At 34.3% G+C, this 12,354-nt stretch overlaps 1 protein-coding gene across 1 annotated transcript; it reads left to right on the top strand.

The window, feature by feature from the left end:
• Positions 1-8,950: 8,950 nt before the first annotated feature.
• Positions 8,951-12,006, top strand: LOC104885485 (TPD1 protein homolog 1). Its single transcript, XM_048635319.1, has 3 exons — positions 8,951-9,120; positions 10,105-10,269; positions 11,644-12,006. Exons 1-3 carry the CDS (start codon positions 9,030-9,032, stop codon positions 11,982-11,984), a joined length of 597 nt encoding a protein of 198 aa, XP_048491276.1. The 5' UTR covers positions 8,951-9,029; the 3' UTR covers positions 11,985-12,006.
• Positions 12,007-12,354: the final 348 nt, after the last annotated feature.

Consider the following 12,354-nt stretch of genomic DNA (forward strand, 5'->3'; position numbering starts at 1 on the left):
TTATACTATTGGAAGGTTGCATGCTAGGAGCTGATTTTTTGTATCATATATATCATGATTCATGAATAATATCCATGTTACCCTTTGTGGGACATAAGAGTACATGAATTTGAACCATAGATTAAAGGGGTAAAGAAGTAAAGGGGTCAAATACTTGCCTCTTATTCCATCCATCTGCTTTTGAAGGTTCTAGTTACAAATGCTAGATCTTAAAAAGGGGGATGATGGTGGTGTATTGATTGGGTTGATATTCTACTTGCTCGCTAGTCATATATCACAAGTAGGGTCTAGAAGATGTGATCGCCTTCGCAATGTTTATATGTGGAGCCCACTGAAGACATTAATCAAATTTCATTAATTACTTCTTTTCAAGTACGACCCTACTGGATTAGCATTTTCAGCCAGCCGGCTACACAAGTCAACGTCTGAGAGTAGGGGGATAAGGGAATCGCTACTCTCGAGCACTAGTAGGTAGTGAGGTTCGAACTTGTGACCTCAAAGTCACAAGGTGAGTTCCCCACCACCTCCACCAAGCAAGCTTGGTTGATACATATTGCAACTAGGTCTTGTAATATATCGTCTGTGTTTGCTAAACACCGTCGTCCTTATTTTTATACGTATTTTGTATTTTCTTTTTACCTCAAAAATATAAAATTTAAGAATCTTTTTAGAAATGAATCCAACCAAATTTTTCGTTTTCACCATGGTCGAACCGACTGATTTATTCTGTTCCACCATAGTAGAAAAGAAAAAAATTTCGATTTCATGATGAACAATAAATATTTTTCTTTTTCAAATTTCATAGCAAGGGATGAGAAAAAGAGAAAAAGGAAGAAGAAAAAGGGGTGGGGGTTGCAGGGAAAGGCTGTCGCGGGAAACATCTGGCGGTTGCGGGAGGTTGAGGGGGGCTAGAGCTGCGCATGGGAGTTTGGGGTTGGTTAGGGGGATGTAGGGGAATTACGGGGGACTGCGAGGGTGGGTTGGGGTTGCGAATGGGGCAGGGTTGGGAGGGTGGGGTTGGGTGCGGACCTTGGGGGCTGGAAGATGAGGTTGGGCATGGGGCTATAGGCGGTGGCGGCTAGGGGAGTCTAGGGCTGGGGGTGCGTGGTGGCAGCAGGGGACGAAGGTCGTATGGGCGGCAACAATATTGGTTTAGTGGTGGTGGTTTTAGAGGAAGAAGAAGAAGAAGTATAGGAGGAAATAAGAAGAAAAAAAATACCATATATATACATGTAGTATACGGTAAACACGGGTGACAAATAATGTGAAGGAGGTTGTAATTTCGCACTAAATCTAATTACATATATACAATACACCATATACCAAGCAAGGCGTGGTCTAGTGATAAAGGTTTAGTATCATGATTTCAAGGTTATGAGATCAAATACTTTTTGGGGTGAGGTTTTACTTCCTTATCATCCCCCGACCATCCAAAGAATCTGACCTGCAAAATTGGGTGATTATACTTGTATGAGGTGTCATTCCAGTAGTATCCTTGATGTTACCAACTTTTAGAAAAACACGATACTATTGAGTCATCATTACGAGCCAGCCAAATTAGAGCTCAGCCTCAGCATCTTTTAAGTCCAAGTACACAATGTTATTCAATTCAATCAAAACTATTTCCAACGTGTGAGACACTAACGAGACTTATACTGGTTGTAATTTTTATTAGTTATATGCGACTATGAACATACCAACAAGTAAACATACTTTACTAGTATTACCAAACATGAGATCCCTGATAGTGGCGAGCTACCCCATTTCTTAAGGGGTTCAAACATTACCAAATGCAAAAGGGTTAGGGGAGAGCGAGGGGAAATGCCCAACTTCTTCTCATTTAGCATATTTGATTTAACATTTTTGAACTTCAAAAAATAATATCAATTAATTACCTACTCTCTTTTTTCTCATTTGATTCAACTTAAGCCTCAATTTATTACCATGATTTTATAGTAGTGGATTTTCTTAATCCATTACTACCTTCCATTCTCCCTTAAAAAATCCATTATTAATAATAATAGTTACCATTTTCTCTCTATAATTACATATAATCTAAATCAAACATTCGACAAAAATAACAATACTTTTGCTATTACCAAACAAGCAGTTAGCTGGTGCGATCAATCGTCCTTTATCCTAACAATTAAAGACATTCCAACAGCTCCAAGCTCGATATGATCCATGGCATTTGTCATCCAATAATACAGTAATGCATTGCATGCACCACTTTGTATTGAAGCACATTATAGAAATTATTCTTTTAGTTGGCAGAACTATTACTGCAAGTAATTAATTACATACTGCTCCCGAATACTGTAATTAGAGAATTCTCATATAGTAGTTATATATACTTCACAAGTGGCTAAAAAAGTAACAAATAAATTAAGATCATATAAGTAAAAATAAGGTCAACAATATAGTCTAAGTTAGAAAGAGGCCAGCACGGTTCACATGCATGCTGCCTCGGTGACCTCAAATCCTCAATTAGCTGTGTTATGCTAAATTGATATCCTACTATTAGCTTGCAGTCCTATTCTTTACCATTCTAATTCTACCACTTTTTCCCTTTTAATTTAGTTATGACGCTTTTTATTTTAAAAAAATTTAAATTAGATTTTATATTTTTATTTTGGGTGATAACTTCTCCATATCTCTCTCCTATTACATAACATCATTTTGTTTTCTTTCTTTATCATCTCTCTCCTCTCCAAAAATTATCTAGAAATATGTGATTTTAAAGATATCACAACTAATTTGAAACGGAGGAAATAGTATATTCTCGTAATCTCTTGTTTATTATTCATTGCGAGTCTTCTTCATTGTTAAAACTTATAAGCCCATAATTTTTTTTACCTGCTTTTCTTTTTCAGCAAATGCATGGGGAACTCCAACATCCTTCTTTGGACATTATTATCTCTAATTGTGTATAACTAAAAATCATGAAAAATTGATGTATGTAATTCTCGCATTGAGATGAATTTAACATATCTCACTTAATTATGTTTTCTCTTACATAATGGTAAGAGAAAGATTTTCAAAACTAGTTGATGAACAACACCCAAATGAGAAATAGTGCATGTAAGATATATTGTAAAACGAAAGTAGTACATCATAGTGACAAAGAGATCGAAAGGATAGAAATAGAAGGCCTCTGACCACATAAATACAATCGCTTTATTTTTTTATAAGGGAGGTACCATATTCAAGGTTACGTTTTTTAATCGTTAACTAGTTTATGAACTTGGGAAATATCCAGGGTTATTAACATCTAATGTTGCATAAGAACTTTAGTATATTAATTTGAGCTTTTTTGGTTGAATCTAATATAAAGTGTGTGTTTAGTTTTTTAATTGTATGTTGATGACAAGGAGCAAAATAAATAAAGGGATAGAAACACATGGAGTATAGACTTGTTGAACGATTTTAATTATATTAGTATAAATTATTGTGAATGCCTAAATAATATTTTGGAATTGTTTGTTTTAGGATAAATTTAATGGTTTTTTCACCATATACCCCTGATAATTTTTTTTTGTACCGTATACCCTTTCAACTTTTTAAATTCACCATATACCCTTCCTTTTTCGAAAAATACATCAATTTACCCTTAATGACTAACGGCATTAAACTCCGTTAGTCATTAACCCCTAATCACCCTCTAACCCTAATTAACTAACATAAAGCTAACCCTAACTCTAACCCTAATATCCTAATCCTAATACCCCTAACCCTATACCCTATACCATATACCATATACCATATACCCTAACCCTAACCCCCACCTCCCCCACCCCACCCCACCCCACCACTGCAGTCCCCCTCCCCCCCTTCCGCCACTCGCAACGCCGCAACCGCCTCCCCTAAAGCCCCCCTCCCCCTTCGTGCAGCATCGCAAACTCCGCAGCTTCACAATCAGTGGCTATCGAAGTGCCGGCTGAAATCGGGAGAAAGGGAGGGGGAGTTGTGCTGCAGGTGGCGGACGAGGGGAGGGGGCAGCTGCGAGCAAAGAGAGCTGCGAGGAAAAGGAAGGGGGAGGGGGAAGGGTGCTAAGTGGTGGGGATGGCAGAAGGGGGGAGGAGGGGCTACGTGGTGGGGGGTGGCGGAAGGGGGGAGGTCCGAAAATCCAGTGGGGTCTGAAAATCCGGTGGGGTGGTGGGTGCGAAAATTCGGTCAGGTGGTGGTGGGTCAAGTGGTGGGTGCGAAAGCCCGGTTAGGTGGTGGTGGGTCAGGTGGTGGATGTGAATATTCGGTCAGGTGGTGGTGGGTCAGGTGGTGGTGTTGGTTAGGGTTAGGGGGTGGGTGGTTTGTGGGCTGGAATGGGGTAGTGGGCTGGGGATGGGGTAGCGGGCTGGGGGTGGGTAGGAGCTAATGCGATTTTAGGGTTAGGTTTTTTTGATGAGGGGTTAATGACTAACGGAAGTTTAACACCGTTAGTCAAAAAGGCAAGTTGATGTATTTTTCGAAAAGTGAAGGGTATATGGTGATTTGAAAAAGTTAAAAGGGTATACGATGCAAAAAAAAATTTGTCAGGGGTATATGGTAAAAAAAAACCGTAAATTTAATCGTTTAAACTTCAATGTATGTTGAAACCCATTGAAAATTCACTTGTGAGTGTCCCACATTGGAGAAAGAGGAGAGATTGTTACACTTTATAAGCTTAGAAGTTACTCCTCCTATCACCAATTGGTTTTAGGATGGAATCTCCATGGGCTTGTAAGTGGGTTAAACTCTCCTCCTCCTTAGTGGGTTAGCCAGACCCATTTTCATATAATCTGAAAATTAACATTGTATCAAAGCCCGGGTTGCGAGTCTCGTCTAAACTGGGTATTTGATCGCTACTGGATAAGGATTTACCTCGATAGGATGTCCAGCTCCTAAGAGGATTATTGCTCTGACCTTTCTGTGTTGAAACTTATTGAAAGTGCACTTGTGAGTGTCCTACATTGGAGAAAGAGGAGAGATTGTTACACTTTATAAGCTTAGGAATTACTCCTCCTATCACCAATTGATTTTAGGATGGAATCTCCCTGGGCTTGTAAGTGGGCTAAACTCTCCTCCTCCTTATTGGGTTACCCAGATCCATTTCATATAATCTGAAAATTAACAATGTATATACTCTATTTGTTTTTAGATGTTATTCGTAGTTTCTATATTCGGGTGTTTTAAAAGGTTTTTCTGAGATAAATTATTACCAGATTTGGACAACAAAAGGCACAATAAAACTAACAAAAAGAAAGAAAGAAGTACCCAAAGAACAAGAGAAAAATTCCAAAAAGTAAGAAATAAGTTCTTAAAAGTAAGACAGAGATCGATCGTAAAAATGTTGTTTTCTTTGGTTTCTTACCCATTTTTGTTGTAGGAAGGAGAATAAAGAACATTTAAAAATGGATGGAGTAAATTTTTAAGTTGTCATTTCATTTTTATTTTTTTCACTTGCAATAATAATGATTCCTATTTAAGGAAGTTGCATGTTTCTTGCAACTATAACTTCGGCAGTATGTTCTTTCTCCTAATATATGCAGATCCTTTTTTTTTATCTCTTTCTACCTCTCTCATCTCTTAAATTCTTATTTATATTTCAACGTTGCAAAGAAACATATATATATATATATATATATATATATATATATGTATATATATATATATATGTATATATATATATATATATATATATATAGGAACAAGATCTTGTGAAAACAACTCTTAATATGAAAACTGAAAACAAGACATATGGGCCGTTGATTTTGATCGTGCGGCTTATATTCGCAATTCCCTCTCACTCACATTTAACCCCTTTCATTTTTTTTCTCTCTCCTCCTTCATCAATGGCAAAAAAACAGAGCATCGTCACCATCATCAACACCTCCATCTTCAAACAAAGATTCAATCATAGTCTACGCTCGTCGAAAACCTTTCAAGTACGGCCTCCTTCTGATTTCTAAGTTCATTTTCACCGATGGCACCGCAATCCTCTTCTTCCGATTCATTCCGAGTCGACTCATCCGCCATCTCCAACATCTTGTATTCTTGATTTTTTTTGATGAAATTGATATGTTTTCACAAATTAATCGATATATTTTCGTAACTAAGTTTTCACATATCAATTTCACGAGCATATCTGGAAAGTCAACACTCGAAACCCTTGAAAACCACATCTCACTCCATCTCTCTCCTTCTTCTGCTTTCTGTTAAAGTGCCCAGGTCTTCTTCTTCCCCTATCTTCTCTTCAACAACAAATTCAAAAAAGATTTCTTTGTTTTGATTTTGATTTCAATTTTGATTTTTGATGAAATCGATTTGACACTCGAAACCCTTGAAAACCACATCTCACTCCATCTCTGGATGTGATTATGATTATTCTAAGCGGCACTTGTTTTGATGAAATTGATATTGTTTTCACAAATTAATCGAGAAAATTAGCTCTTCTTTAAGTAGTGCTGCTGTTTTCAATTTGCAGAGGTTTATTCTTGATTTTTGGTATCCTTATTTTTTATTATGAGAGTTGAGGGAGAAAAAGCTAAGATGGTTGAAGAAGATGAAGGTTGAAGAAGAAGGTGGGGATATCAAGACTTAAAAGTTACTGTAATACTATTAGTTAAAGTTACCCTTATAGTACTCAAAGTTATCCTTATAATACTCAAAGTTACCTTAAAAAAATGAAAATTAATTATGACATAATAAAGTTATCCTAAACGTACTAAAAGTTACCCTTATATCATATAAAGTTGTCATTTAAATATATAAAGTTATCCTTAATATAATGAAGTTACCCTAAAACAGGCAAAAGTTACCCCTAAAGTATATAAAGTTACCTGAAAAGTGGTAAAAGTTACCCTTGTTTTCAGTTTTCAGACTAAGAACTGTTTTCAGCGGATCCTACCCCTATATATATATATAATATATATTATATATATATATATATATATATAATATTATATATATATATATATATTATAGTTTTGTGAAAGTATTATTGGGTCAGACCGTCTGACCAATGCTTACTGTCAGACGGGCTGACGGCGGCATTGGTAGTTCGGATCGGACTTGGTCGGAAATCATGGAGATTAGTGAATTATTGAATTTGCAAGTAAATCATTATGTCTAGATATTCAACTACTGGAATGTTTTTCATTATTATCCTTCTTGAGCAAGAAAATGGTCTTCAACTCACTTTGTTCACTGCAATCGCTTCAACTCACTTTGTTCACTGCAATTGCTTCAACTCAAGTGGTGCTTTGAACTAAAGTCATTGCCTGAATTATTACGCCAGATGAACTCCCTTACAGAACTTGTAATACATTGCGGCAACGATGAACTAAGAGACCGATGCCGAGAACCAGACGGCGAGGATTGGCCCAAAATACGCCAGATTTTACAGTGGGTTGGAGAATTTTTCGAGGGGAGGAGGATCTTCCTCTTTGCTGACCATGGTTATTTGATCTTCATTCTTTCAGATGGTTAGTGTTTTTTTTTTATATTAGTTAGTTGTTAAATGAAAGAATAATAAAACTAAGAATCCCAAGTTACTTTCATTTAGACCTAAGTTACTTTCAGTTAGACCTAAGTTACTTTCAGTTAGATCTAAGTTACTTTCAGTTAGACCTAAGTTACTTTTATTGAGACCTAAGTTACTTTTTCATTTAGAGGTAACTTACTTTCATTTAGACCTAACTTACTTTCATTTAGACCTAAGTTACTTTCAATTAGACCTAAGTTACTTTCATTTAGAGGTAACTTACTTTCATTTAGACTAACTGAAAAAATGAAGACTAACTGAAATAAATCAAGACTAACTGAAAAAAAAAATGAAGACTAACTGAAAAAAAAGGATTTTTTGTTCAAAACCACATGAACTTTTCACGTTTTTAGAAACTCCCACCTTAATGATTTTTTTTTATAAATTTCCACCTACCATTTCCAATTTTATTAAAAACTCCCACCGCTTAACGATTTTTGTTAAATTTCGTTAACAAAACCGTTAAGTAGACCTCACATATGCATTTTATCATTAATTTACGCTGAAATCGAAGTCAATTTCATCAATTTAAGCGCAAAATCTCAACAATTTTGGAGCAAGTTTGGAACGAATTATAACTATTTGGAAAGACTTGCAACTATTTCAAGTTCAATTTTGTTAACAAAATGTATATGAGGGACACACTAAATGGTTTTGTTAACGAAATTTAACAAAAATCGTTAAGTGGTGGGAGTTTTTAATAAAACTGAAAATGGTAGGTGGAAATTTATAAAAAAAATTCATTAAGGTGGGAGTTTCTAAAAACATGAAAAGTCTAGGTGGTAAGATGCAATTTATCCGAAAAAAAATGAAGACTAACTGAAAAAAAATTAAGACTAACTGAAATTTTTTTGAAACCAACTGAAAAAAAATTGAAACCACCTGAAAGTCGTCCGACCAAAGGTTATGGTCGGACGAGTCCGACACAATACGTTCTCTATAATTTTATAAGAAAAATTAATTGTTAAGCAAATTTTCAAGAAGAGTGCATTTTATATAAAAACATAGGCCGGTATGATTGTCTTTTTATAAACAAGAAATTCATAAAATTAAAAGTGTACTATTTATAATAGATGGTTATTTATTTATTTATTTCTAATAATGAGGGTTTTCATTAATTGGGGCTTGTCAAAGAGCCAAGCATACATAGAGATATCAACATTATTATACAAATGGTGAAGGATGAAACCAAAGATCATGAGCAGCAAATCCAGCTGAAATTGCCACCTTCAAATACATATCCATGATCTTCCACACCTTTAAAAAAATCATGCAAAATTAATGGGATCATCGTTATTATATTTATATCTGCGCATTAATTGCACAAATTGCTACTATATAAAACATTATTCGAGTTTGGTATTACTCCTATAGTCCTATATTTTTATATATATAAGCTATTTGATCGATCATTTGGTTCTTCAAAGTTCTGTTAGGATACTTTCCTATTTCATTCGAGTTCTTATATACAAATTTACTGCTTGGTAGCTAAATTTGAAGCCTCGAGACCATGAGAACTACTGGTGGAAAGCTTTGTCACCTTCAAATTTGCATGCTTTACAGCTTCCTCTTTACCATTCTGTTTCTACTTTCTACTTCAGGTAATCCCCCCCTCTTTTTGTTTCTCCCTTTCAAATTTTTTGTTTCTTTTTCATAAAGAAAATTGCTCCAAAATTTAGCTCCAAAATTTTATAGTATGTGTCTTTTCACATACTAGCTTGGTCTATCCATAAGTTATCTATATATATGGAGATTATAGAATAGATTATGAACTCTTTCCAAAAAGAAAGAAAAGAAGAGATTAGCTTATGAACATTTATGATTTATAGCAAAAGATATGAGTAAACTTATGGATAGCATGTCAAATTCATACATACCTAGAGTAATTCTAGTATACAATGCGTAAGTATTGTATGATGTATGAAAGATACTCCATCTGTTCCTAACTTTGTATTATAATAAATACATGATTCATTAATAAGAATTAAAAGGTGCGATTAATATTGAGATTGGTATTGATTATCAAAGAGAAACTTGACATAATAATAACATTATGATAATTTATCCTCAACAATATCCCATGTCAATTATTATATAAAACAGCGGAAATACTCCATAGTAAGTATTTATAAATTATAATAGCCACAGAAAATAAAAGGGAAAAAAGTTGTTTAAATTGCAAATATTTTGTTTAGAAAAATTAAATTCCTCATTGTTTCCTAATCAGTTAAGTGCTTGTTTTTTTTTTACATAGTCTGTAGGATTGACTTTTAACCTTCGATGAAACAAACACTATATTGTAGGACGAAAGAAGTAATATACTATCATGACTGATCGATGAGGCCATGAGGGTTATCCAGTATCCACTATCCTTAAATACCAACATTCTTATGATCCTAGATAGGCGTTACCTTGAATTAGTAAAATGTTCTCTGATTTTCTCGGGTAGTGAATTTGTACAAGTGTAGCTTTTTCAAAGAAATGGGGTGGCTAGGTTACAGTTAATGAGAGGCAGTGCATGCATGGCTGCATGCATTATAGCGACAGTGAATTTAGTATTTACTGCTTAACAAATGAATTGGCAGGGGGGTTAGGCAGCAGCAGCCGCATGTCGTTAGTAAAAGAGCGAAAAAGCAGCAAGGAGATTAACACTTCTAAAGTAGTAGTCATTTCCAACAATGACTCTGTCAACGCCACTAACTCTACCTTCTTAATGCGCAAGCTCCACCTCCCTCTCCCAACACCATCTGGTAAATCTTTTTTAGCCTTATCCTAATACTCCATCTCAAAATATAGTTCATATTTATTTTGCGCAGTATGATATTATGAATATATATATTAGGATAAATTTTTTTTGAGGGGATATTAAGATGAATTTAATAATACCTTACATAATTAGTTTTTTTTTTATATATATATTAATGAAAATATTTAGTTAAAAATTTTAAAATTTGACTTTCAAAATAAAACGAAAAATATATTTTCAGAGAGGAGTAACTACTAGTGTAGTAACACACACTTTTTGATATATACATATATATATATATATATATATATATATATATATTTTAAATGCATCTAAATACTATATATCATTTTTCGTGTACTTCAAAGTTCTAGCTAACATCTATTATTATTAGTGTTGTTATTTCTTCTTTCATTCAATATTAACTAAGGTGATATTATTGTCTCCAAAAAAACAGAACCAAGGTGATATTAATTCATTTAGTTCTAAGATCTTTGACCAATATTTTTTGGAGGTCATAGACTCATAGTTAATGAACTCTTACATATATAATATCCCTCCGTTTTTTTTTTTACTTGCAACGTTTTGACTTTTACGCTTGTCAATGTATAATTTTGATCATTAATATACTTAGTTATATATTTGTAAAATTATAAAAAGTTGAAATTATGTAAATATATATATTGAGATAAATCCAACAACACCTTATATACTGAAATTTGTAGTGTATATTTTTCATAAATTTTCAGTGAAAGTAAAAATATAAATAATGTAAAAGTCAAAATATTGCAAGTAAGAATACGGAGGAATTATATACGCTAGAAGATTCATAAATTATCAAGTGGCCAGGTCTTATTAGATTCTTTGCATTGTGTATTTTTATGATGTAAACTATATATTGTGTAGTCAAAGATATTAATAGTCAAATAATATGTATGTTGGACAGTTGGAGATAGTTAAAAGGAAGTCAATGCATGTCAACAATGATCATGTCTTGTGACACCACATTACCTGTACAAATATATGTGTTCCTATCATCCATTTCATTTGAGATTAATAATATGGGTCAAAATTACAAGAGAGTCACATAACTGTATTCTACTATAGAATATTTCCGACTTGTGATCTCAAAAACTCTTCGATTTCCTTCTAATATAAAGAGTTACGTTGCTTAGTCCGACAGTCCCTTGTATAATTTAACATCATACGAAAAAAGAGTATCCCAAATAAGTAGAAAAATCTTTTCTTTTTACTATTTGGACTTTCACTATTTTGGAATCCTCGCATAAAGAGGCCATATTTCATAGAACATGTTGAACATGGACCATGGTAAAAGCCGGCCCTGACATATATGATATATGCATGCTATGGTGGACAGATGATGATGGATCAGAATACAATGGAATGGGATCATCATGCTCAAACGAGGACATAGACATATATCAAGGGCCAACCCCTCCATTACCCAGCGGAATCCCAACTTACACAGTTGAGATACTGAATGCCTGTGTAGATGGTTGCAGCATTGCTAACATTCACGTCAGCTGCGGGTGGTTCAGCTCCGCTAGGCTCATCGATCCAACCGTGTTCCGGCGACTCTCCTACGATGACTGCCTTGTCAACGATGGTGATCCGCTCGACGCCGGCCAAAGCTTGTCTTTTCAATATGCCAATAGTTTCCGTTACCCTCTCTCTGTGTCCTCTGTTGATTGCTACTGAAATACTATACCATACTTGTTGCAATAATAATACTCTACGTGTGTATTCACTATTCATAGTACTCAATATCTCATGTTACGTCCTCCATTTTCCAATTTACTTTGTATTTTACCTTTCTCGATGCACAAATTTAACTATTAACTACTTCCTCCGTCCCAAAATATAGTTCTCATTTTCTTTTTTTACGGTAATTTATTCAAGTAGAATCTAAGAGGGATATAATAAAGATTTTTTTGTTTATTTTAATAAATGTTGTATGGGAAAAGATGATTTTAAGAGAGATAATGGAGAATGATTGGTGGGAGATCATTAATTGTAACATTTTGGTAGAATAAACAAAGGAAAAAACAAAATTCAAGAAGCAAATAAA

This window comes from Beta vulgaris, chromosome 8 (genome assembly GCF_026745355.1).
Source record: "Beta vulgaris subsp. vulgaris cultivar EL10 chromosome 8, EL10.2, whole genome shotgun sequence".
NCBI lineage: Eukaryota > Viridiplantae > Streptophyta > Magnoliopsida > Caryophyllales > Amaranthaceae > Beta > Beta vulgaris.

Coding starts and splice junctions, on each gene's coding strand:
- LOC104885485 (XM_048635319.1), top strand. CDS start 9,030: ATGAGAACTACTGGTGGAAAGCTTTGTCACCTTCAAATTTGCATGCTT. Junction 9,121..10,104: donor GTTTCTACTTTCTACTTCAG/GTAATCCCCCCC, acceptor ATGAATTGGCAG/GGGGGTTAGGCAGCAGCAGC. Junction 10,270..11,643: donor CCCTCTCCCAACACCATCTG/GTAAATCTTTTT, acceptor TATGGTGGACAG/ATGATGATGGATCAGAATAC.